The sequence below is a fragment of the Porites lutea genome, chromosome 10, assembly GCF_958299795.1.
Source record: "Porites lutea chromosome 10, jaPorLute2.1, whole genome shotgun sequence".
NCBI lineage: Eukaryota > Metazoa > Cnidaria > Anthozoa > Scleractinia > Poritidae > Porites > Porites lutea.
The window spans coordinates 4,436,258-4,462,879 of NC_133210.1; the positions used below are offsets into that span (position 1 = coordinate 4,436,258).

At 40.3% G+C, this 26,622-nt stretch overlaps 2 protein-coding genes across 4 annotated transcripts; one reads left to right on the plus strand and one right to left on the minus strand.

The window, feature by feature from the left end:
• Positions 1-235: 235 nt before the first annotated feature.
• LOC140950246 (homocysteine S-methyltransferase YbgG-like) lies at positions 236-12,693 on the minus strand. Of its 3 annotated transcripts, XM_073399455.1 has the most exons (12): positions 12,591-12,693; positions 10,921-10,988; positions 9,367-9,412; positions 8,200-8,309; positions 7,385-7,502; positions 5,873-5,959; positions 5,092-5,166; positions 4,092-4,163; positions 3,730-3,774; positions 2,979-3,061; positions 2,306-2,379; positions 548-764 (listed from the first exon to the last, which is right to left on the minus strand). In XM_073399455.1, the coding sequence occupies exons 1-12, from the start codon at positions 12,663-12,665 to the stop codon at positions 697-699; spliced, it is 921 nt and encodes a 306-aa protein (XP_073255556.1). In that variant the 5' UTR covers positions 12,666-12,693; the 3' UTR covers positions 548-696. The 3 variants fall into 3 exon arrangements, with proteins under 3 accessions (XP_073255555.1, XP_073255554.1, XP_073255556.1); XM_073399453.1 differs by lacking the exon at positions 2,306-2,379 and having other exon boundaries at positions 241-764; XM_073399454.1 differs by lacking the exons at positions 2,306-2,379; positions 3,730-3,774 and having other exon boundaries at positions 236-764.
• Positions 12,694-12,818: 125 nt separating this feature from the next.
• LOC140950152 (nucleoside diphosphate kinase homolog 7-like) lies at positions 12,819-26,511 on the plus strand. The gene is made up of 15 exons (XM_073399339.1): positions 12,819-12,897; positions 12,973-13,083; positions 14,188-14,292; positions 15,060-15,121; positions 15,260-15,300; positions 15,929-15,998; positions 17,135-17,185; positions 17,799-17,953; positions 18,499-18,551; positions 19,006-19,108; positions 20,878-20,942; positions 21,804-21,872; positions 22,507-22,608; positions 23,753-23,860; positions 26,144-26,511. The coding sequence occupies exons 1-15, from the start codon at positions 12,895-12,897 to the stop codon at positions 26,174-26,176; spliced, it is 1,131 nt and encodes a 376-aa protein (XP_073255440.1). The 5' UTR covers positions 12,819-12,894; the 3' UTR covers positions 26,177-26,511.
• Positions 26,512-26,622: the final 111 nt, after the last annotated feature.

The window sequence follows — 26,622 nt, forward strand, 5'->3', positions numbered from 1 at the left end:
TTACCACGATTTTCTACACTGGGATCCACAGGACCCATTGAGAAGCTACAAGAGGGTCAAGAGGGAGAAAAGCGGGTCACATTACTTTTAGATACAGTTACCCGAACGTTAAACTCACAGGTCCCAGTCAGAGTAAATCCTTCGCCCTTTCTTAGATAGAGCGGTTTTCATTTGAGTGTCGAAAAGTAATTGGTTTTGCACTTTCTACACGATGCGATTGGCTTAAAAGATTCGCGCCACCTTTTCATCCAATCAGAAGTAAAACCAAAGCCAATTGTGACGCGCTCGCATGCATTTTCCCGCGCTTTGCGTCAGCCACATGTAATTACTTCGAGTTTTGATTGGTTCAATGTATTGTCTGTGTCCTATGTGATTGGCCAGAGTAATTACTTTGGTTTTGGTTTTACGACACTCAAACGAAAACCACTCTAATAGAAATCCAGTTTTTACATACAGTTAACAAACGTTCAGTTTACAGCTCTGAGTTAGAGTAAAGACGCCATAACCAATTAACTTTTGGCGTATATTATAAGGAAATGTACGTAGGTTTTGTATAGTTTTTTTTCATTCTTTGCGCTCTTAGGACCCCTTGGGCTAATTTTAGAGCGGCATTTCCCGAAAAAGTGCTGAAATGTCGCAGTCTGGTTAGAACACTGCGATATAGCTGAAGGTATCCTTTGAAGAGGGCTTGGCTAGTCATCGATGCTTGTCCACTACTTCTCGTATCTTTACTATGTCCTCTGGCTTCGTCAGACAACAACCCCCTGTGAAATTAGTTTCAACATCACATCAGTACGCATAGTTAATTAAAATCCATTTTGTCTGATGTTAGCAGTGAACGTCGGTAACAAATTCAAGAGTCTTGCTATCCATTCTCTGCAGGTCATTTCAGCGATAAAAGTCGAAGCTCGTCTTGCGACCCTTTCATTTACCAGTAAAGAAGAAAGCTACCCTCTTCGTATATCTTCCATTGTGAAATGGTAACCCTTTCACAATAGTACCTGTGGTTTACAATATTGCACTCCTTTAACTCCGGTAAATGCACCGCCATTTCAATATGAATAAATCACTAGACAAGAAAGTTTTCGTGGGTTTTACACAGCCATGAGATGTGTGTGAAAGCTCCTTTAGGTCCTTTTTCAGACCACAATGACATTTCCCTATCCCTTCATATACCAGAAATACTTGAAGTAGTGAAATTGCTACCCTTTCAAGTTAATATACCTGAAACCTGAAAAAGCTACCCCTTTCGGGCGGAGCCTTTCCGTATTGGCCATTACAGGGACTATCCCCCCCGGGGAATTGAAGGAAAAGGGTATCAACCACCTCTGTCACATTCGATGAAATTTGTGCAGATTTCTTTATCTTTCTCCCCTCAATGTTGATTTTGAAGGCGCTACCCGTGAAACCAACATCAGTTTGACAGGAGGGGAGCAATTCCTGGTTTGTAACCACGTGACAAGGCGGCCATTTTGGGGGTCAAAACAACAGAATATTTCCTCGAAGAATTTATATGAAAATAGAGTTTAGTTCTCAGAGGACAGAAATGCTTTTGTTCTTGACCACCAACATGGCCGCCATGACGTCACGTACAAACCAACAATAAATGTACTTGTGCGATTTTGGTCTTTTAAGTAATTATGACCGGGATTTAAGCCTTCCTTGTCCTTACCACTAGCCTGTGATCGCGAACACGGAAATCCTATCCTCTCCCAACTTTTTGAAGGGTAGTTTAAGCAATCGCGTTCACGTCTTCGGTGAGGGACTTTAAGATCCAACGACGCGACGGCAACGAGAACGTCACTTAAAACGTAAGTTTGCATTCTTTCAGTGTTTATCGCGATTGTCCTTACACATTTACTTAGTCAAATATAGGCGAACCCTCCTGAATTTGAATTCCAAGGGACCATATCCAAGTTCAGAAAGAGAAATAAAATTTCGCCGTTGCTTGTTTACGTTCTCCTCCGTAAAACGCGAAATTAGGCATTTTATAATTTCACGTCGTAGTCGGCAAAAACAGCAAAGAAATATGCAAAAGTGAGCTGCACGTGCAAAGTTGTTGTTTTTTGACGTTCTCGATGCTATCGCGTCGTTGTATAGCTTTTAATCCTACTAATTCCGCTTTATTTCCTGTCACTGCTGAACACCATAATAGCTATCTATTGCTAGAGCTGAGGTCAGTTTACCTTGTCCCAGTGGAATAAAAAACAAAAACGTTTTTGACCGTTGGTCGAGCAAGTGAAGGAGCAGTAGTGACATGGTCGGTTCAGCGATCAAGATCACTTCTCTGCTCTCAAAAACGTACCTATCCAAACAGCTCCAGCTTCAATCCACTCATCCACAAGGCTGTGCAGTTGTACTTTTCTAGAGGAATCCATCCTAAATGCATGTAATAATCACTTTTAGGGATATAGAATGGTAAATTCGAGGCTGCGAGACCCTGGTTTTAAACCTTGCCTTCGAGATTATAATATACATGGCTTAATATCGGGTACAATTTTCCAGATTCCGCGATCCAAATTATCCATCTTCGAGACTTCGAGACGAATCATTTTTTAGCGAGACCGAGATCCCGAGACTCTTATTTTAGATGTCGAGTTTTCAAGACTCCGCTGATATTTTTCGAGACGCATCATTTTCGATCGACCACTCAACACCCCTATTTTTAAAACGGATACTGAACTCCACTAAGTCATTATTATCTGATTCAAAGTATCCTTTGCCCCTCTCCTTGAAGATGATATAATTGCCATGTATTTGAACACGACAGAGTAGGTGGCAACATATGAGTATTCTTTGACTTTACCTGGCGTTCTTGGTCCTTTCTACACTTAGTTTCTGCACCTTTTCTTTCATTTTCGAAATTCTCATTACTCTTTCTACCCACCCCACCACTGGTGTCCTATTCTTCTCTCTTTCCCAATTCTCATCTTCTTTTCTCCCATTTGAAAGTCTCCCAATACTAGTAAAGCACTCACGTTCCATCTTTCAACATTTCCCCACTGTTAGGGTAAACAACGAAGGGTAGATCCACTTTGCCTTTGATGCTCTGCAACAGGGACTACATCAAAAGAAAATTAAATAAAAATATTCAAATGATCATATAAAATAAGTGGAGCCAGCTGTCAGCTGTTGTTGACTGACGTTTAGACAACCTGCGTGGTAGTAATCTTCAGAGTCGACAGTTGATGGTATTAAACTATGGTTATTATTGTTATTGATTGGTCAATTATGTCGTGATGATTCTGGTCGTCTGTCAGCTTAGCCGTAATGCTATTTGCTATTTGCTATTTGCTATTTGCTATTTGTTAGTCTTTGGTGCGTTATAGCCTGCGAGCAAGCTCTCCTATTTGGGCAAGCGAAGCGAGCCTCGCGAGAACGCGTTTCACTCGCCCAAACAGGAGAGCTTGCTCGCAGGCTAGGTGCGTTACGATCCGTCTTTTTGTCACACTTTTACCATACGATCGCGTGCGAGAGCTCATCCCCATAAGTGACCAGCTCTAGTTACGACCACTTTTTGGAATTTCCGAGGTGGCCGCTTACGAGAGACTTGACTGTCGTTGAAATCTCGTCAATTCAGTGTGAACAACTTCCACCTCTGAAGTTCTGCACTATTTCCATGTATGTCTTGTCGTGCTGCTATTAATTGTACATAATTTGATGGTATTATATAACATGTTAACAAGGCACACCAAACTTAGAAATGGTGGAGTAATCTTGAGCACACACCTTCACATACAAAGGAAAGGTACAATTAACACCAACGGCCGCAACCTAGGAGTGAAAGAGGATCACATGAGGAAAGAAGCTCAAAGAGTGGGAAAACAATAATGTACTGTTTTTAAAAGGAAAACAACCCTGTAATAAAAACAAATATCCACACTCCACTTTTTTTACCTGTCAATATGCATTTGAAAAAATATTTTAAAGGAAAAATGTACGTCTTGTTACTTTACAACAAATGTTCCGAAAATTCTAGAGCTCAAATCGTCTTCCGAACAGATATTTTCCAAAAATTGACGTTGGGTGCCCCTGACTACAGTGATGAAGAATTTATTTCTAATGACCTCAATACAACCTTAAAGACTCACTTGAGTTGACTGCCTGACAACGTTTTGCACAACATCAGAGAACATTTCTCCACGACAAGTGTGACTTCCATCCTAAAACATAAATGTAGCCATAAATTTAACACGCCAATTCTTATCGAAAAGCGTCACATATTCTTTCACTCACAGAGCCATAGCCTGCGAACGACAGACGTTTCTCCTCGTTCATCGCCGCTGAGGGACTTTTCGCGAATAATTAGAGCTAAGAGACAAAGGAAATTGAGAATCAACCACGGTTAAAAAAGTTTAACCTGGATTTAATTTTGACCTTTGACATAAACAACAATAACAACATCTTTATTTACCCACGGTGTCTCTTCAGGACTTAAAAAGTAAGACAAATATATATAGAAAGATTCAAGTAAAACTCTTTTGTTTGTACGTGCTGCTTTACGACATTTCCGGAAAAAAATCTGTTCTATCTTGAGAATTTACATAAAAATCAGATTAACATAGTTCGTAGAGATTTTTGGATCCAAAATTAAAGACGTTTTCCAGACTTTATTCCAAAATAATAATTTATTTTTCCAGACTCAAGGTTAACAATAGGTGATCACTAGAGACCTTGAAAAACGCAGGATCCAAGGTTTTTTCATGATGCACCCGAAACGTAGAGTAACCACTGCAATGAGGACAAAAAAAGTTCTGAAACTACTCATTCTGTAATTGTATGTCTTGGCTATGGGCGAGATTGAATAGGATGTGACCACGGAAAAAAAATCATAAAGCACTTGCTGCAGCTTTTTGAAAAAAAAATCCCGAACTCTTATCAGATTTCCAGACTTTTCCAGGTCTGGAACACTGCTGGGCAAATTTCAAGACGTTTTCAGGAATTCAAGACTGTACGAACCCTAGTTTACACTGTCTTGCTCACAGAGCTAAATAGAAACATTGTACACGATACTATGAACACATTGAAGCAAGTGAGTCACCCGAAGGATGACCCCAGATAGACATGGACATACAAGAATTCTGACCTCACCCTGCACGATAGCGTGAGCCAAGCTTTTGCGGTGGGAAATTCCTTGAGAAGTTGGACAAGTGCCTCTGCTTCTTTCTAGTAATAAACATGAACAGAGACAAAGAAACAAAACCGTTAGTCCACTGGTACAGTTCTCCCCATCTCTTGGCATTGTAAGTCAGAGAGAAGTACAATTACTAAAATAGTTTCAAGAACTACAGTCGACTCCTGATAACTCAAACCTTTTTTGACTTCCCTAGAAGGTTCGAGTTATCGGGAGTTGACTGTAGTTAGACCACACATTTGGAACGTGACTAAATTTTAGCTGTAATAGTTAACCCACAAAGTTCTAGTGGTGGATTAAAAAACTAATGAAAATTTCTGCAGGAGCAGGTGATATTACAGGACATCCACCCCATTTATTGATATCCCAACCACCTTTCCACTCACACAATCACAGGCAGACCACGTCACTAGGGTTTTTGTTCCCAACGTTTTTTTTTTTCTATCTGGGCTCCCTTCCACCTCTGTGCACTTAACTACAAGAAAGGTAAAAGAGATAAAGCCAACAGTTTAAAATCACTGGCTATGATGTAGCCACTTGAAGACATTAAGAACTGAATCATCGCTTAGTAACGAGTGCTTTATAATGCACCCCTTTCAGGCAGCTAGAATGATGCCCTAAAACCATTTGTACCAAAAGGAAGAGCTCTTAAGTTTTCTTTTAAAAGCAGCCTTCAGATTACGTGATTAGTTCTTGATCTGCCAGGAAGGGTTTTTCCAAAGGACATTGTAGATATACCTGAGCAGGGATGGTCTCCATTGCTAGGATATCCACCCCGGCTTGTAGCAGAGCATCTATCCTGGGTCTGTGCCAGTCCATAAGTTCCTGTAATGAACAAGCACATATTTATAAGTGGAGGTTGAGGATGGGGTCCGATTTGAAAGTGGACAATAATTCTGAAGAACCATCATGTTACTTCCCTACTAGACAAGAACCGATATTAAACTCAACGTGAAGGTAACCAAGGATGGACCCGATACTTTTCTAGTGTCTCAGCCCAGAAGGGAACTAAATGTAGCAGTTCCATTACTGAAAATGGGTCAAGTCCCAGTAATCTTAGCTACCTGTGCTGATGTGCAACAGGACAGAGTACAGAGACAGAGCCATTGTGTAGCCTCCTACTTAGACACCCTTCTTACTCATCATGCTAGCCTGTGAACAAGCTTTCTTGGGTGCATTGGCGGCGGGGTGGGAAAAGGAAGGAGAGCTTGCAACTACATCCCTGGAATTTGAATATCTGCATCAAAAAAGACAACGCGAAATGCTGATTGACGGAGATAACATTAGTAATGATGTCATTACCCTTGGCACGTGTTTTTCAACATTTGTTTACATTCACACTCGTTTCCGCTTTGCACTGATTGGCGGAAATCCGACAGCTCAGTCGATGGGGAGCCACAGGGGAATTGAAGGTGGAATTCAAAGTCCAGAAACGTAGTTGCAAGCTCTCCTTCCTTTTCCCACCCCACCACTACAGCGCCCTGGAGAGCTTGCTTGCAGGCTATCATCATGCCATCCTCTGTAATCCTCAGGAGGACTGGGTAAGAGGAGGATAGCTATTTTGGTACATGTATCTCTTCAGACATCAATAATCTTTCATTTATGCTGTCAGACATCAGGAATCTTTTCTTTATACTGTTTCTCTCCACCCAGGTACCACATTAGTGGTAGTTAACCTTGTATGGACTTGCATCACTTCATGGGATTTAGAATTTTTCAAGTTGATCATGACACTGTAACAAGGATAAGCTCTGGCAATGCAGTCCTCACCAGCTTGCTGGGCCTTTTTAACGGAGCTCCATACCAAAGAAAATTTGGTTACCTTTCCATCCAAGAAATTTTGGTAGACACATGACCGTATGTCCACCAGCCCGCCCACCGCTCATCGATCCGCAGTGAAACCAATTTGAATAATTACACTTTCTAGTTAGTGTGGGAGCCTGCAACCTGATATGATACATTCACTTGACAGCTGTCAAAACAGGGTATCTGCTGACCAGTAATCACATGACCATATTGCAGGCTCAGGTGTCGACCCATCGAGGTTAGGTGTTTTTTTAAAGTTTACCGCTGACAATCATTTAGTTTTCAACTGATCTCACGCTCAGCTGTAATTGGATTTCGTTATTGCAATATTTTTTCATTAACGGGAGCTTCGCCTTTAGCCTCCGCTAAATCTATTTATTAACATCTATAACTGCATCTGCAATTTAGGCATGTTTTTACCAGCTTAAAGTTATCACAACTAACCTGAATGGTCATGCTATCAACATAGTCTCCAGTATACTCAGATCTATCATGTAGACATGCTCCGTATGGCCCTACTGATCCAGCCACCAGAAGTTTTTCTTGACATCCAACGTTGGTGCTGTAAAAGATAAGAATAAATTAATGTACTGACCATGCACTTTTCTTGGCTTTTCAAGAACCACACTTAGAAAGCAAGAAAACCTCCCTTTTTAGTCAGACAGTCAGTCAGTTTAAATCACCTAAAGTTATAACAATCTCTGCATGTGATCACATTTAACCTGAACAAAATGAAATGTGGCTAAATGCAATTCAGGCAAGGTTAAACATGAGACAATGCTGGCCAGTAGTCTCCGTTGCTAATTGTATGTGGGGCTGGGTGGGCTTAGGGCTTTCTCAGGGCCCCAGTATTTTTACAGCACTCCTTTGGAGGTCAAGTCATTTTGCACGCATTGTCTTTGCTTGTGCTCCTGTCAAGGCCCTTTTGTTCCCGGCCCTTCCCTCGCTCTGGGTGGGTCTTGGTAATTATCTCAAAACTTTCCACTGAGGTTCTCAGTGTGATGGCGCCGGGTGGTTGCCGCTCACAGGGTTGTCATGGTTACCTTTATGCTCACTTGCCGCTCTCTCAGTTTACTCAGGCACCTTCCCCACACCCATCTATTGGCGATGGGTTTAAAAAAAGCCATCATGAATGACCTTATTACATCTGTGAGTGCTTAAACCAAAAAATAATTTTTCTGTGTTCTATATGTGGCAGTCCTTTTCTGGGGAGTTAACATAAATTGCACAACAATAAGGAACTTAAGAACTATTGTTACCTGTGCACTTCATCACAAGCATCCCGTGCTATTTTCACAGCTTTGTAAATTACAGACACAGCCTCACTCTGATTAAGACCATAATGTTGACAAAGTCCCTCTATGGTAACCTAAGAATGAAATACATCAGGAATTACAATCAAAATTATGGTATATTGAAGTTAAATTATTTCCTATTGCATTTATCTAATCCCACTGCCCCTCCTTTTCAAATTGGGATTTTCAAGCTAGCAAAGGAGGTTTTCTGAGTTCAAGTTCAAGTAAGAACCAGTTAAGACTACTAAAAATGCCTGGCAACAAAATCAACTTAAAAGGTAGATATGTCAAAAAAGGCCTTTATTTAAACCTAACAGATCCACAGTGATTGGAAAAACTGAAAGTTGTCAGAACAAGCCGCATTCAAAGTTTGCTTCTCCAGGGTCATTGCATCCGTGTCTAAGTTTCTGATTCAGTTGGACAGAGGATGATATCAGCTGAAAAAAATTAAAGGGAGGTTTGTGGAGCAGCATAGCCACCATGTCCACAAGCGTGGAAGGTGCGAGCCACTAGGGGGGCCCAGAGGCATGCTCCCCCAGGAAAAATCTTAACATATGTGCCTCTAAGATGACATTTCCTGCATTTTGAGATCACAGTCAATGGAAAATAACTAGTGGCATTTTTAAAACAACATATTGGTCCCTATCACATCAGTACATTACTGTGCCCAAATTTATCGCATGCTCATGCTCGGATGCCAAAAGGGTAAAAATGGCTGAGAAACCACAGAAAAACGGTAAAGAATCATGCTGAAAATACTGGTTAAACAAAGAAAACATTATATATCTTTGCTAGGAAGAGTTTCAAAAACCCAGAGAATAGTAAGCAAAAACTGGAGGCCGGAAATATTCACCTAAAACAAGAGGTTTCAGGCCAAAACAGGAGGGTTAGAATCTCTGCCTGTATTACTCAGGCTTCATAACAGAGATGAAGGCTCTGGGATTTCACTGTTACTGCTGTGACTTAATCCCAGAAATATAACTTTCGTACGTTTTTCCAAAAGGTCACAGATTCAATTTGCTTCAAATGGCAACTCAAGGTTCTTTGCCCCATGCTTTTTAAACTACAACTGAAAACAAAATCTTTCTTCTTTCATCAAAAAATTATTAACAGTAGTTAAAAAGAAAGTACCTGATAAGTATTGGTAATCACAACATTCGCTCCACTTAGCAGGAAACTATAAGTAAAAATAGTCTTAGAGGAGTCTTTTCACAACAACTAGACCAGATATCAATGAATCATAAGGAATTTTTGTGACTGTCTTTTTGGAGAGTTTACTTTTCACTTTTAACATTGTAAATAATATTAAAGATTTTCATTTTTGGGAAAATCACAAGAAAGATTAGCTGTGGTTGTTTTTTGGAAAGAATAATCTGGATTTCAGAGATACTTTCCGGATAGAACAGTGAATCACTTTAACCATTTTTGATGAAAGGTTCAGGTTATTTCATTGTGCCCTGTATAAGTTATTAATATGTAATGGCAAATAAAAAAGTACAAAACATACAAAATTTTGTTAGAAATCTGGATAACCTCATCCTTGGTTTCAATGCAGCATGCAAAGAAAGCAGTGTCCAATAGCCTGCGGCTAGTGGGTTTTGTTATCGGGGTAGTGAATTCTGTTTTTAACTTGCCCGACAGGCAAGTGAAGTTTTTTAGGAATCTGAATAACAGAAGAACTGTGGAATCAATTCTGCGAGTCAAAAAGTGTTTGGGGCAAGTTGAAATGACATCTGGGCTAGTAAATGCTAGCTTCACCTTGCCCTAATGACAAGCTGTAAAAATGATTTTCTTTGCACTCTGTTTCAATGTTAAAGTGCAAACAAGGGAACCTGATCTGTGGTTAGCCTTTGTCAAGCTCTGAACTTAGGGATCCCAAGATCTTGCTCACAGGCCAACTAATGGTCTCAAAACAGGGTTTACATTAAGAATTCTAGTAGCAGGAGAAAGGTGTAATGTTACAGGAGAATATTTTGAACGAGGCTCCTCATCTGAGTAAAAAATAGTCACAGGCTACCGAACATCAGCCGGAGAATTTTTCATAGCAAACGGAGAATTCTCTGATCTCCGATGCCTAATGAACACCCGGTGAGAGTAAACTCATACTCCTCCCTGATGGATGCATTGAACTGTATTTTTAAAAGCAATCTGTCCTTGAATACTTTCAAATGGCTGCTTACAAAAGTGGAGCTTTCGTGCGTTTGAAATATTATACCCCGTTCTAGAAAATGCCTCCGAAATGGATACCCCGTTCTAAAACAGGAGCTTCAAAATCACGACCCCTTTGGGCGGCACATACCTGTATAGGTAATGTATGGGAGTACCCTGCCCCCCCCCGCCCCTCCCGGGCAAAGTGTAAACCCTTTTTATTACTGCTGACAGTTAACTAAGGATTCAGATGATGTTGTAACTGACCAAATGTGGTAAACTGAACTTGACACTTCAAGGCAAAACATGTTTAAGCTAATATAGTGGGGTTGTTACTAAGGTTTCTATTTGCCGGGTAAATACGACAAGTAGGCAGGGAATCAAACAGCTAGGGATTTCTTTTGGTTCGATTTTCTTTTATTTTCCAGTGAAAGTAGCCAGGAGCCACAGACATAGAAGCCGGGGGAAAACCCCGCCCCCTGGCTCTTATTGGCAGCCCTGATACTTCATATATTCCTGCCACTAAGTATAACATACCTTTTATGAATGGTTTTTACTGCATCTGGATTTTCAATGAGAACTTTTCCACCCCAAAGTGGATCTTCCTAAGAAAAATAATTTAAGCTTGAGTCTCAACAGATGTATGGCTGCATATATGATAGGGAGCCATGGCGGGAGGGGGGCGGGAGGGAGGCAAGGGTGCCCAAAACTCTGGTCTCCCATACCTCGACCTTGCATACCTGGCTCCCGCCCCTTTTTCCTTGCTTTCCTCCCAAGGTGTGGAGAGGCCACCCCATCCACCAGGTCCCCAGGTTGCAGATAGGGAAATGGCAACTAGACAAGACAAGACAAGACAATAATAATTTTTTTGTTATTTGCATCTTATACCACTTGGTACATCGACTGTTTTCCAAATAATTTAATGTTACAACCTTCTCTACTAGATATCCTAGGTTAGCTGTGAATAACCAATAAGCAGTCTCAGACAAAACACACAGGTTGCCCTTTGACAAGGTGTAGCACCCAGAAGTCAATGCAACCAGGGTCATAGTGAAACCATGGGAGGCAGCACCATAGATGTGCATTTTAGAGGGAGAGTCACCTGGACCAATGGTAAAACACACATGACCCTGGGTACAGGAACCTTTCCTAAAGTCAATGAATATCCTGAAGTGAATGACTGCTGCCATTAGTGAAGTGATAACTCTTCTAGGAATAAGCCACTGAAAGACAATATGTTGTCCAAGCTGAGCGCTCGACCAGACTAACGTAAGATTCCAAAAATAAGCCCCTCCATGTATAAGCCCCTCCAAATATAAGCCCCCCAAAATCGTAACGCAAAAAACCCTCCGTTAAATCGCCCCTCCAAACATAAGCCCCCAGTGGGGGGGGGGGGGGGCTTGTACTTGGAATTTGCCCTTGAATACAAAGTAAAACAAAGCAAAAATGGTAAATTTCCTTTCCACTACAAGCTAGCCCAACCAATTTTATAACACAAATTTCCCTCCGTACATAAGCCCCTCTGAATATAAGTCCCTCCAAAAATAAGCCCCTCAAAGTGGGCCTTTGAAAAATATAAGTTCTGGGGCTTATTTTCGGAATTTTACGTTAACTAACTCCTTCCTTCAGGTCTTTTTCGATTGCAGAAACATTGTTGTCTAATTTCCCCTATTTCTCGTCCCTTCAACTCTTTCAGAACTCCCACCTGCTGCCCTTCCAGGAGTGGGCTCTGCCACCTCCTGTACCCCTTCAGCCCTCTACTCTCTGTGGCTACCACCCACCTGTCGTACCCCCTAAATCCCCTGGAACCAGTGGTTTCTCTATGCTGAATACTATGCTCCCTTCAAAGGGCAGCAATCAGCATAGAGAAACCACTGCTTCCATGGTACTGCATACACAGCTACACTTTGTTTTTTAACTGTTTTTTAAACTTTTAGGACTGTGGGAGGTGGGGGTGGGGGAAAGATGTCTTATGGTGTCCAAGGCGCATCCCCACCTTAGACACCTACCAGACATTGACTGGTAAGATTTCCTCTCATTCCCATACATTTAGAACGCATGCATGTTTCGGCTCTATTCATATAAACTAATTTGTGGGAAATAGTGTGAGATAGCTGCATGCATAATAAATGTCTTTCCCGGAGTTGTACGTAAAATAAATTTGTGGGCATTAATAAAAATTAAAAAAAAGTATCGTAATTACTTACGTCAATATCAAAACCAGCCCGGATTAATGCTGACCCCAAACCTCCATCTAACACAAGGAAATTTCTATTTTCCATGGAGAAAAAGATCGGCCCGCGTAACTTCTCCCCTGCCCTTAGAGAGCCTCACCCTTATAGTGTATGTCATGTAATTATCCCTAAATTGTCCAACATTAGACTTGGCGGCGACAGACTGGAACCAATCAATTTACATGGGAATGAGGCTTGCTCGTTGCCAAAACAAGAGAAGCGCTAGATCTAAACTTGGACCGTATCTTTTATTGTTTTTAGCTCGTCAAGTTTTATAATGGTGAGCTAGATCTCCGATTATCGTGTATCTCAAGAGTATTATATGTGGTTTGACTACGTTTTTGCTTATCAACAGGCTGCATCAGATGATCGGTTTGCGTTTTTGGCGGAATGGTACGACCCTAGAGCTGCATTAATGAGAAAATACCAACTCCTCTACTATCCCAGCGACTCGTCTGTAGAGATGGTAATGGCCAGTTTTTTTGCATTAGTTTGATCATTTTAATGAATTCTTTTAAAATCATTTGTTATTTACAAAAACCTCCCTTGATGTCATTCTAGAGATTAAGCAGTTAACGTTATGTGAAGTACGTATGCACATGCGTTCACAGAAGTATGAGTGAAGTCCTCAACAGCAAGACTTTACTGAACTTCTGTAAAAGCATATCATTCTTAAATGACTTTTCACTGTGTATTACGCTTAATTAGCATTACACTTTATTCGAAAATGATATGTCGAAAAACTGAAAAAATATGACAAACACCTTCTTCACATATGGGATGGTACATGTGGTGTAATTTTTTTTTTTTTTTTTACGTCAGGCCCCGGTTGTTCAAAATCCACTGGATAATTCTCTATCCAGTGGATAGTACAATGGTTTCCCTAATGCTTATCAACTGGGTAGTGATTTATCTAACGAATAGCACTATCCAGCTTTTGAACAACTGGGGCCAGGTCCTCTAACTTAGTGTCAGATATTGGTTATGGTAATTTTCTCTTCCTGGAAAAAACTGGTCTTAAGGTGCTTTTTTAGATTTTAAGGCTTCCTTGTAATGCCTAAAGAAAGATGTTTTCATCTTAAAGTGATAAAGAAATTTGTTCTACAAACAAATTTTTAAGCCATTGACCTACAATACATATAACCATGATTGATTTGTTGATCCTCAAAGTTGAAAATCTGGAACCTTCAGGAAATCACTGACTTATGGCTGCCATGGCTGACTAGTTAATGTTACTGCAAGCTCTGCTCAGGCAGTTGCAACTTTTTAATCATTGAATGGAGACAGTGGATCCTCTTCAAATGTTGAGGTTTTTCTCACTCAACAGGCTTATTTCATATAATCATAACTTCAGGCTGTATAATTGTTTCCCTTTTTTCAATAGTGGGGGAGGGGGGGAGGGTCTTATAACAGGTGTCCCTTTTCTTCCCTTTCCAAATCCCCATTCCATTTCCCCTCCCCCCTCTCCCTCCTCTTTCAACACCTGACACACAGGCTACATAAATTGCTGGAGTCTTTTTGTTATAAAAGTAGCTAATATTAATGTTATTTGATGTGTTCACATCCTTAGTATGACATCAAGAATCGTCGCCTTTTTCTGAAGAGGTCAGTAATAGATGACCTTGAGCTTCACCACCTGTTCATTGGAGCTACTATTACTATTCACTCACGTCAGGTATTTAACATCACATGCCATGTTAACACATTTAGGTATTGATTCTTTGATCTTTTTAGAGCTATTATTATTTAAATCTAGGCACATTGCAGTTCTTTATTTAGAACTAAATCATTGACAATGTTATTTACAAGCTGGTTTAATCTTTTGCCTGCGGGGCTGTCACTAAGGACACAAGTTAAAGGTTTGTGTTCACTTGTGGAAACAAATGGAAAATATCTAATCAAAAGAACTGATTGAAACTACCAGTGGTAATTGCATATAATTAAATTACCCAGGCACTTGAAGCAACTTGAGATCTTACTGACAACACTGATCTGACAGAAAGCAAAACTAGTTTCAGATCCTACTGGCTACCTCTAATGTAATAGACCATTTTCAAGTTACCTCAAGCCTCTATTTCAAGGCGAGGCTAAGTACAAAGCCACGAATATGAAAACAAATTTTATTCTTTTGCAAATAAAGCTCATTTTTCCACAAGAAAGGTTTTGCACATGACCTCGTTTTCAAAGTCATAGGTTTTGGGACTCACTAATGGCCTATTCTGTAGTGGCCTCATTTTTCTCTTCCAGAGGACTTGTTAAATGTTCTCTTTCAATGCTTGTTGATCTCCTAGCAATGCACAGGCCAGGGGCATTTTATGACACTTTTCACCAAGTTGATTGAGGTCACCTGAAACCACTTCAGATCCTGTTAACTTATATTAAGACTAAGGTATATGAAGACTTAGAGTATTTTTAATTATTTATTATTTCTTGTGATTCTAGTTGTCGATAACAGACTATGCTGACCAACGTACATCAAATCTTTTAAAAAGCAAGAATGAGACGTAAGCTCAAAATTTTATTGATACATGTCTTTCAAATTTTCCTTTAAAAAGATGGTAAATTAGAAGTTACGTAATCGATTTGATACATAAGTTGATCTATCACTCTATCACTTATTGCTGTGTTTTTTAAATTTACAGAACACTTGCTATGATAAAGCCTGATGCTGTCTCACAGATGGGTTAGTTACAGTTTATGTGATCAGTTCATTGGTTTGCTTGTCATGGTTTCGGTATATTATATTATGTCAGAACCACAGAATGAAGTTTTTGAGCCTGAGACTTTACTACTTAAAAATCTGGGCCCCCCAAGACTCTAAGAGCTGAAAATTTCTAGTGGAAGCCCACCAATATACTGCTTTGTCTTGTTTTACTGCTTGGTTTAATCTACTAGCTCAGTTCAATATTTTTAAGCTGTACCCATGAACTCTGCAAAATGTGGCTCCTGAAGACCAAAAGAAGAGAAAAAACGACAAATCTGAGGCCCCAAAACCCTTTGGCAAAAAAAATTGTCTAAGAATGAGACTTTGAGACCCATCAAAAACCCTTCTGAGATAATTTTCGAGATCAGGCCAAACTTTTCTGAGACCCACATTTTCAAGGTACCATTCAATTCTGAGATAATTTTCCATTCCATTCTGAGATAATTTTCGAGATCAGGCCAAACTTTTCCGAGACCCACATTTTCAAGGTACCATTCTATACCCCTATTAGGAAATTACATAATAAGAAATCATGAGGTTAAAAACAACAACATTTAAAATAACAGAAAATAACAGAAACATTAATTTTTTTATCTGTATTCTGTAGGAAGCATAATTGACATGATCCATCAAGAAGGCTTTCTTATCTGCAGAGCTAAGATGGTCAGATTGTCCAGGTGAGCTTAAAAACCAAAAAAAAAACATTGCCAAGGGTTTGAGAAAAGCAGAGAAGGAAAGAGAAAGAAGCATAAAGAGTTGCCTGAGGTGCAGCTGAGAGCAACTCTAGCGTCTTGAGTGCTGTCCAAACTTCCCAAGTGCTACATATCTCAAAATACGCACAGCTGAAGCATGGACCAATTGTTTTGTAAAATTATCAATGTGATCAATGCAGCAGTTAACTTAAAAATATTGTATTGTTGGGATGCTCAAAGCAGTTCATGTCAAAAAATGTCTTCATGACTATATTTTTGTACCTCACAGTTATGATTTATCTTGCATGAAACTGAGAGAAAGTTTATTCAAGTCGCTTAAGATAATATTCAAAGAAAAAGTTTTATAATATTGAGGTGGAAAACTATTAATAATTTTCACTGAAATGATCTTTATTTCTGAGCAAAACAACTTTGCAAAAACTAATTTGCACATGCCATAGCCTGCAGAGCTAGAACAAACGTCAACACTCCCCCATTTCCCTATTATCAGTGAGCAAATTCCAAAGTTTTCTCTTAAATTTACATTATAATAATAAATTAAAGTAAAACATAAGGTAAACACTTCATTGACGGTGTATTGTTGAGTTATGGATGCACTTGGGAGATGTATTGGAAGGATAAAATGCGAACCTCACAAGAACTTGAGATATGGTTTATTGACGCCATCAGCGTGCTCAATGGGACTATGTAGCACGCTCACGATATTGAATTTGGTTAGGTGAATATTCTTGCTATGCTATAAAGCAGCTTGTCCTAATTCAAGATTTTTTGAGCCCTGTTTGAAAAATTGTAGTTGGATCCAGTAACCTAATGTAATGTGTGCAGATGAAAGAGCCAACTCCCTATTACACACACCTCTATAATAAGGCGGATTTCTACTGTTGTAGTAATTCTTATATGCATATGGATGCCTTTATGTACTCAAAACACAAAATAGAGGGAATGCATGAGAGATTACATGTTTATGTAAAAGTTGAGCTGTTGTTTAACCTATGCATGTTCTCTGATTTTGAGACACAAATTATACTGGTCATGTCAGTGTCCATCTCAGACAGGAATAATCACGTTTTTACCTGATCATACATTCTTGCAACTTCTAGTTCTGAAGCCTCAAGATTTTATGCTGAGCATCAAGGAAAACCATTTTACAAGTAAGAATCAACTTACAATAACTTATAGTGCTCGGTGAAACTGAATTTTAATGTCTTTTAATAAAAAAGTGATTGATAGTTTATTTGCTTCATTTTATCTTAACCTTTATTGCTCCTGAAGGCGACTTAAACTCATCGCCAATAGATGAGCTTGGAGACTGGTGCCTTAAAGGTTGGCTGGGGGCCTCAGCACCTCAGGCATAGCAAAGAGGTATCGATGGGAACCCCGCAAGTGGGAACCACTCCTGCATGCAGCTGCCAACTGACACCATCACACTGAAGGAATTTAGTGGAAAATACTCATCTGACCCCATACTTACTAACACACAGACCCAAAATGGGGAGGGAGGGGCTGGGTGCCAGAATCTGCAAAGAGTTGCTTTAATGCTTGAGCAACACTAGATCTGCAATGATAAGCTCTAAATACCAGCATGACAAGATAAGCAAAGGCCCCTAGGTTCACCCCACAGATCATGTAAACTTGAGGGGGAGATCGACCGCTGACTGCATTGACTTGAAAACTAACTTGGCCTAAATGACATTTTAGTCACATTTTCTAAACGTCATCATTTAAAATGATCATTCATGAATGTTTTTATTAATTTAATTCAAGTTACTTAGTAGAGTTTATAACAAGTGGCCCAGTTGTTGCTATGGAACTAAAGGGATCAAATGCTATTGAAAAGTGGCGCACACTTTTGGGCCCAACAGACTCAGCAACTGCAAGAAACAAGGCTCCAATATCAGTCAGAGCCAAGTTTGGCACTGGTAGGTTAACTTTATAGTTTCTTCCACAATATCTTATTCACCAAAATAATGTTTTAAGCTAACAGAATAAAACCACTGATAAATGAATTAGGACTTACCGGCCCTGTTAGGAAACTTGTCTCACAAATCAAGGTGTGACGCCTCCTGAAATGACAGTGCTCTTGCTGCATCTAGCTTTGATCAATAAAATTGTTTAGCAATTATGTCTGCTGCAACATTATAAATGTTGCAACAGCCTTACTACATATGTTCAACTTCCATTAGTTCAGGAGACTTAACACTAGAGGGCTTCAGTTTTCAAGGAAACTTGTCTAGAGTCGCAATATTGGGTGAAAAAACTGCAAAGAATAAAACACTGTTGAAGAATTGTACAAGATCTTTAGTCCGTTCCTCATCTGCCACGTCCAGTCAGGTCTTTTGTCGTCTTTGGATGAATGAGTTGATGGATGGTGTAACTGATAAGTATTATAAAAATAAATAGACTTTTAAGTGAAACTCTGTTACTTTGACACACATGATGTTTTTTATTAATATTTTCTTTGCAGATAATACAAAGAATGCTGCCCATGGATCAGACTCTACTGTATCAGCTCAAAAAGTAAGAAGCTATCTTTAAACCAAAGTTTTGTTTTAAGCAGAGCCCCCACAAAGGGTAAATAGTCACACTCCTGGACAGGGTTACCAAGGAGAACTGTATACTAGTTTACATGTTCAAAGCCACTTCAAATCAAGCTCTTGCTTGGTTTTTTTTATCAACATGCAGCCTTTTTATTTCATGCTCATGCAGAAAAATAAAACAAGCTATTATATTTGCTAGTAGCTTAATTGCTATTGAGCCACTGTTTGGTAATCTTTTGGTAAATTTTTTCTATCTGTCATCTGAGGAGGATCTGAACTCAAGAAAAGGGGAAAGACAAAGCTTTTAGATATATTTGCTTTAGAATAAAAATGAGCTTAGTTTTCAAGGTTTTTTGTATAGCTGCAATATGAAAATCATAGCTTCAGAAGAATCAAGGGCTTAAATCATACTTGTTACGTTTCCTTTCCTGCAGGAGATTGATTTTTTCTTTGGTGGTCGAACATTTAGTGGAAAAAATACAGCTACTTTCTCTGACTGCACCCTGTGTATAGTAAAACCTCATGCCATTGTTGAAGGTACAATTTACTCATTAATATGCTCTATAATGTAGATTTTTATTGGGTGGTTGTTGGAAGTGTAGTGCGCGTAAGCGAGCAAGCTCTCCAGGGTGCTCTGGCGGAGGGGCAGGAAAAGGAAGGAGAACTTGCAACTACGTCTCTGGAGTATGAAAATTAATGTGCATCGAAAAAGTCAATGCCAAACACTGGCCGGGCGGAGATGTCATAAGCAATGACGTCATTACGCTTTGCATGTGTTTTTCAATGTTTGTTTACATTCATGCTTGTTTCTGCTTCCTGGTGATTGGCCGAAATCTGACAGCTCAGTCGACGGGGAGCCACAGGGGAGTTGGAGGTGGAATTCCAATTGCAGAGATGTAGTTGCAATCTAAGCTCTCCAGAGCACTCCAGCGAGCTTGCTTGCAGGCTAGTTAACCTTTTAAGCCCCAATATCCATGTAGAAATTCTCCCTAAAAACTGTTCTCCATACTTTTCCTTGGAAAATTAATTGAGAGATTTTGTTAAAAGATCAAAGCGTTTTCCCATTCGGTTACTAATTCTTGTAACCTTTTACGTGGTTACGTTTTGATGTTGTTGGGAGGAAGTTGATGTCCATCACTCGTGGGATTTAAAGGGTTGACACATCACTGGTCATGCTGAATGTTGATTCACAGATCGAAAGTCTGATGTAACCAGACTTTATAGGATCTGTTGGTCGAGACAATAGACTCTGATGTAGACTATAAAACAGACAGTATTTTTGGGAAGGTCAAGAGCACCAGAGCAGTCAAGATATCACTGAGCAATGCAGCAAAATACTAAACACTGGCCAATCCACAAACACAAATGCTGGAGAACCTCCATTTGGCTACTGTCAGGGACTTGTCAGAAATTAGCAGGGGGGGAGGGGGGGTGGAGATTTTCAGTTAAGCGATGAAAATAAAATGACCCTCCCTAGGTAAGGGATTAAAATGTCCCGACCCTCCCCTGGAAAGCGTCCTAAAATTCTAGGACCCTCCCCTGAGTCCGAATTCTTATGCAGTGGTACAAGGAAAGTAATTCAGTACTTTCAAAAAAGCCATCTTGTACTGAAACTGACCTACGATGGACATGCAAGTGTTTCTTCTGTTGGCAAACAGGACACAAGAAAGTTTTTGGTTTAATGGGATTATGACAGTTTCTCCTTCATGTAGCCTGAAATTCATCCGATTGCTTCGAGTCGTTTTCTCCTCTCAACAACTGAGGGAGTAATAACGACTTGAAGTAATCGGATGAAATTCAGGCTATCTTTCACGACTATAAGAATCAAAGACGAATAATTTTCGCGAAAAAAAGTTAGACTTCTGAATGTTTTTTCAGTTGAGATCACTTCAAGTGATGCTCCAAACAGGGGCATGTCACAAAACAGCATGCTATAGAAATGGGTACATTAAAACCTTATCAACCACAATCAAGTAGGAGAAGTTGCCTTTCTACGCAAGGAAAATAATGATCATTATGTCAGGAAATCAGAATTGCATGTCATGATTTTCATATATGGTTTGTATTCTCGTACAACATAATATTGAAGCATCCCTTCACGATCGTGGTGGCTTATTTTTTTGTGACCCTTCCTCTTTTCCTGTCATTTTTTTTTCATAACCCTCCCTTTTGGAGGGCTCAAAAAACTCTGACCCTCCCCCGTTTTCCACCCCCCCTCCCCCCCTGCTAATTTCTGACAAGTCCCTGACAAGACTATTGCTCCTTGTTGTTAACTCTGTTTAACTGTTTTTAAATCTTTTCTTCAGGCCTCACGGGCAAAATTATCTCAGCTATATGCAGCAAGGGGTTTGAGATTTCTGCACTCCAAATGGTAAGAAAATAAAATAATCAAACAGGTGTGAATTCCCTGGCTTGTCAGGGAAGGGGACTAGAAGCTGAATTTTGTTTTTGTTTTTGTTTTTTTTTTTGCGTGTTGATGGACCTATAGATGCACGAGCTTATAACTTACTGGAATTTCACATTATTACTTTAGAGATATCTAGCTTCTAATCTTATCGAGTTTGGGGGCCAATAAACAGTCGCTCTTAGGTACCAACAATGAGGTGGAGCAAGCAACTTCCATGTGGATCCCTTCCATGTACTCGTGTCACGGCGTTTTTACGGACCAGGTTATTTTTAGAACGGTTTTGGCGCGAATTTAGAATATCTTTTAAGTCCCACAAACCAGTCAGCAAAACCTACAGACCTAAAAGTGATAATTTTTGCCTTTTAATGACGTTACGTTTTCTTTTTGGATATCTTATGCTTCGAATACGTTCATACGCGTAACGGAGATTCCATTTTCGCGGGGAAGAGTGCCCTAAAGTGTGTCTAAAAATAAACTGGTTCGTATAAATGCTATGACATAGGCCTGGTATGGGAGTTGCTCGCTCAAGGTTTTGGGTTCTGTAACAAGGTAAAACACAGAGTCAATGTGAATGTGCCTTTAGAAGCATTCCATGCCCCCGCCCCACCATTCTAATCTTTTCACGTTGCTTCAAGAAGCTGAAGACGCAACACACCCAAGAATAATTATTTTTTAAAAATTTAATTTTATTAGCCTGCGTGTCTCCTTCTCGCGCGCCCGTTTTTTCTTGTGCCCACTACTTCCAAGCGCCTGCTATGCTGACTATAATTTTATATGACGGGACTATATCAACTGTACGTACTTCTTTTATGTCCCGATTCTTAGTTTCATCTTGAAAGAGCCAATGCTGAAGAATTTCATGAAGTGTACAAAGGTGTTGTATTTGAATACAAGGTCAGTACGCGGTACAAGTTGCGGTGGTCAAAGGACCAGGCGCTTAAGTATACTTTGAAAGCGAGCATAACTGTATATTGTGCCAAAAGTTCGGTTTTGTTTTTCAGAAATTATGATTTTTCTTATGAAAAGAACCTCGAGTATGAAACGAATATTAGGGATATTTCGCAAATCTCATCATCTTCAATTTTTTTTTGGTCATCGCGCTGTCTGAAAAACCACAAGGCCGTCATGTTTTCACTGGGCTCAAACTAGAATCTAGCATTCTTGGGATCCGTGATTTGGCCGACATACAGTGCGGGATTCGGGAAAACGCAGAATTTCTTGACGGGATACGGGGTTGATTACTACTCGGGCAACGGGATTCGCCGAAATCTCGGAACGGGATGTGGTACTGGGAAAAAAATGGTACTCAGGGTAGAGATGACAGAAGTTGGGGATGCTGGATCGACGTGAATGTAGCGTCAAGAACCCCTTTCTTAGACCCTGCATCAAGCTTTTCCCACGGGGGGAGGAGAAGCGAAGCTCCCCTCTCTAAAATCTCCCCTCCGCCACTCCCTAAGGACCAGCTAAAGGAAGGCCTGGAATCGTAACTAGAATCGCTCTTTTTGTGTTTTTTTCTCTTTGTATTTAGAGTATGGTCGAAGAACTGTGCTGTGGTCCCTGCCTTGCAATGGAAATAAGAGCTCCTGATGCGCCAGTTACATTTCGAGAATTTGTTGGACCTGCGGATCCCGTAAGCTGACTTTGTGAATATTTATCACAATATATTTAAATTTAAATTTATTTCCAGGGGTCGATTTCATAAAAATTTTACACTTGTAATTTACAACTGCGGTCATTGTTTAAGAGTCTGAAAACAATAGCTACACTTGTAAATTACACTAGTAAAAGTTTTATTAAATTGACCCAAGGAAACCTGTGATTAGACTCGCGGACAAAGTAATTAGCCATCTCCTGATGAATCGTGATCGTTTCGCCCGACGGAGTTTCGCCAGGACGTAAGTCGATTCGCCCAATGACAAACAACACTCTTCAGACTCTACGACACGGTTAAGGTTTCATCAAGGATGTCTTAGGCTTGGATTCCATTGCTGAAATTGCTGAATATGGTCTAGCGATCTCGAAGATAATATTCCAGATCATGAATGAATGTAATATTAGACTGAAGTCTACATATACCTCAGTAATTGAGTTCGTTGATGGGACACGAATTTCCTTCTGGAGCATTCAGTCCGGAAAACAGGACTACCTTCTTAGATGCTCCGTTGCTCCCGGAAATCTTCCGCTAGAACTAGCCAAAAAATTCGTGTTCCATTTGCTTTCCAACCGGATTTGCTGGAAACTTTTTGTAAATGGTAAACCAACCTTTGCGACACCATTTTCGTTCCCAGATCTGGGGAGAGAGAGGAGTCGCGCGTGGCGGGTTTTATTCGTGTTCGCTTTGCTTGTTTTCGCGACGTTCCCAGATCTGGGGAGAGAGGAGGTCGCGCGTGGCGGGTTTTATCTTTGCTCGGCCTTTTTTCGACGTTCCTACTATCTGAGAGACTGGCAAAGGCTAACAGGAACAAAAAACGGCTTCATCGGTCTACACATTAGCGATCCTGTTCACACGCTATTTTAATGAGGTTTTCGAATTGCTTAATCCAAGGAAAAGAATGAAGGAAAATTAACAGATTTAAAATACATTCAGCAAGTATACTAGGCTTGAAGAGAGCGTGGACTTCACTTAAATTCCTGCGTACTTTTCACCGCCTGCAATCCAATCCCTCCTCAGCTTTGAGGCTAATTTATCTTTAGCGCTATTTCTCAGCCAATGAAATCTTTCTTTCCTCTATACAAGAGTCACTGAATTAATAATGTTTTTTTGTGTGTGTCAGGAAATCGCTCGTCATCTTCGGCCGGGAACATTGAGAGCAATGTTTGGCAAAGATAAGATCAAGAACGCTGTACATTGCACGGATTTGCCCGAAGATGGGCTCATAGAGGTTGGTGTCACTCGGGAAATTCATGTTAGGAAACGGGCAATTTATTTGTCACCGACATGCGACATGCACTTGTCTTGTCAGTTTTGGGACTCCGATGTAGCCAAGACCTAAGGATTAAAAACTGTGTTCTTAACGTTACGAGGGCCATGACACACGGTGAAGTGTGGGACTAGTCTGACAAAGCAAGGCGTATGTCGTATTTCTGCCCTATCATGAATTCTTTGTTTTTCTTTACTTGCGGCTTAATTCTAGAGCTGTGGAAGTGTGGAATAGTTGACAAATCACAGGCAGCCCAAGCTCAGTATCAGAGTTACGTGTTGTACAATAGAGACATTTAGATTCTATGACGACGACTACGAGTACGAGATTTTCTCAATACCAAGAGAGAAAGTGCGGTCGTCATTCTGCTAAACGTTTTAGCAAGAACGTAGTGACGGAAAAGATTTTAAAAAGTTATATCATTTTTCGCTCGAGAAAAGGGCTTAACCCCCTTCAATAAAGATAATCGTACTAAATTTTGTGGCGAAAAAAGAACAATAAAGCTTCCCGAAGTGTCCATTTTTGTGAGAAATCTTGCTTGCTGTGTGATTACTGTCCCGATCCGGTGCGATTTAAGCGATTTCTTTTAGTGGAGAATCGAGATTTTGAGGTTATGCAATATTATGTCGCACGTTGTATTCTGCTTGGGTTGCCTGTAGACAAAGTAAGGACTACGTCGCACTTCCGCCCTGTCTTATATTCTGGGGGCAGAGGTGCGCTATAATACTTCCTATGTCAGACATTTATATACATCTACGGTATAGCAAAGTTAAGAACTAGGAACGAAGTAAATTTCCCTGCTACAACCTGTTGCAAAAGTACTTGAGACACGGTACCGTATTTTGGCATAAATGGCCTGTCCATGATCTTGTGCTTGTGATCCCCCTCCACCCCTTATCAAAGTTGCTAGCAATGCAAGACCATACTCAAAACTTGGAGGAACAACTTTGAATGGGAGGGAGGAGGGATGTCAGTATTTTATCTCACAGACCTGTGACCAGGAGCGATTTGAAGCAAGAAAGGTCGTTTTTTCGTGGGAGTGTCTCAACATTTTTGCAACTGGTTGTAGCAGAGGTCTCTAACGACGAGGCAAAAATGAGAAAATGAAAGGGATCTTGAGGCCAGCGTGGACATTTATGGTTATTTACACCGGGAACGTGTTTCTTATTGACCATCCTCGTAGACCCATGGGTAGGCAAGTTGTATTCGAAACCGTTTTTATTTGCAACCATTGATCCCATGCTGGAACTTCCCGTCCCCATCAGCGACCTCGGGTCTGTGTATATGCGCATGGAATTCCACTGTAACGAGTTAAGAGTTAAACAATCCGGGAAGGGGGTACTCCCTATAATGACATATACGGAGAGACTCCGGTGAGGGGGGTACTCCCTATAATGGCCTATACGGGGAGACTCCGCCGGAATGAGGTACCTTTTTCAGGCTTCAAGTATAAGAAAGGGTATGGGTTTCACTTGTTGAAGTATATGAAAGGGTAGGGAAATCTGTCATTTCGGTCGGTAAAAACTCCTAAAAGGCTGACAGATGCATTTTATGGCTGTGAAAAAGTTTTGTAAATTATTCATTCATACAGTCGAATCTCCACTAACGGCCACCTCTCTACAACGGCCATTTATTATTTTGCGGACAGTTCATGCATGCTCTTGAAAACGGTATATGAAAAAGGTGAGGGGCTGGACCTCGGCCCTCGGGGGACCTGGACCTCGGGGGTGGGGGGTGGGGGGGTACTTCCTCATAAGAGGCTAATGGGGATGTGTCGCTGGGTGAGGTCGCATTTTCACGACTGGATTGACTGTAATTGAGTCGCATTTTCCATAGAGTTAGAATGGGGTCGCACTTTTTGTGATTTTTGGGGTGAGACAGTTCTTCATATTTACCGTTAGCAAACGTACCAGAATGTTTGTATTGTATGTGAAAAGTAAAGTGTTCTTCATTCAATATAAGGTAGATACATAAATAGACAGTGACTAAGCTGGGATCGCGAAAATTACGTCTTTGCGCAAAAGTGACTAAGATGGGGTCTATAATTGGCCACAGAATATACTATAATGGGGTTGGGGCTTTGAGAGCCCAGCGGCACATACCTAGCAAAAATTAACCTTAGTAACCTCCCCGGGACCTCGGGGCGGAACCTTCTCGCGTAAACCAGGGCTTTGTAGAGTATCTTCCTATACAATGTATTTATGCTCTCTTTTTCTTCTCCTTGCACTTTTATCCAACTTTTAGGTGCAGTACTTTTTCAAAGTTTTGGATCATTAACAGGAGTAACTGACATCCCTCGTACTTGACCTAGAAATTATATCTTTCATTATTTAGGAAGTTGTAAAGTGGGAAAATCTATGCTTACTAAGTTATCGCCATTTTATTTACAGACTTTTTTAAAGGTGTGAATCACATGTACATAGATCAGAGATATCGTCATCACAAAATGTGAATCGTGCGAAACTGACATTTTGATAGAAGAGCGCTTGTAAAATGGCGTTATTTCAAAGGCAAAATGTGGTGTTAAGGTCTCCTGACTTACTTTTCTTACTCATAATAGAGAACAAGAGTCTCCAATTTACTAAAAATAAAGATGACTGAACTTTATCGTTGTCTAAGAGTGGAGTCTTTTTTCCGCCAATGCAACGTCATTATGAGTGCGCGCAATTTTTTGTGGAAAGTTATATAAACAAAGTATTAAACTTGTTTCTCTGGTAAAAAAA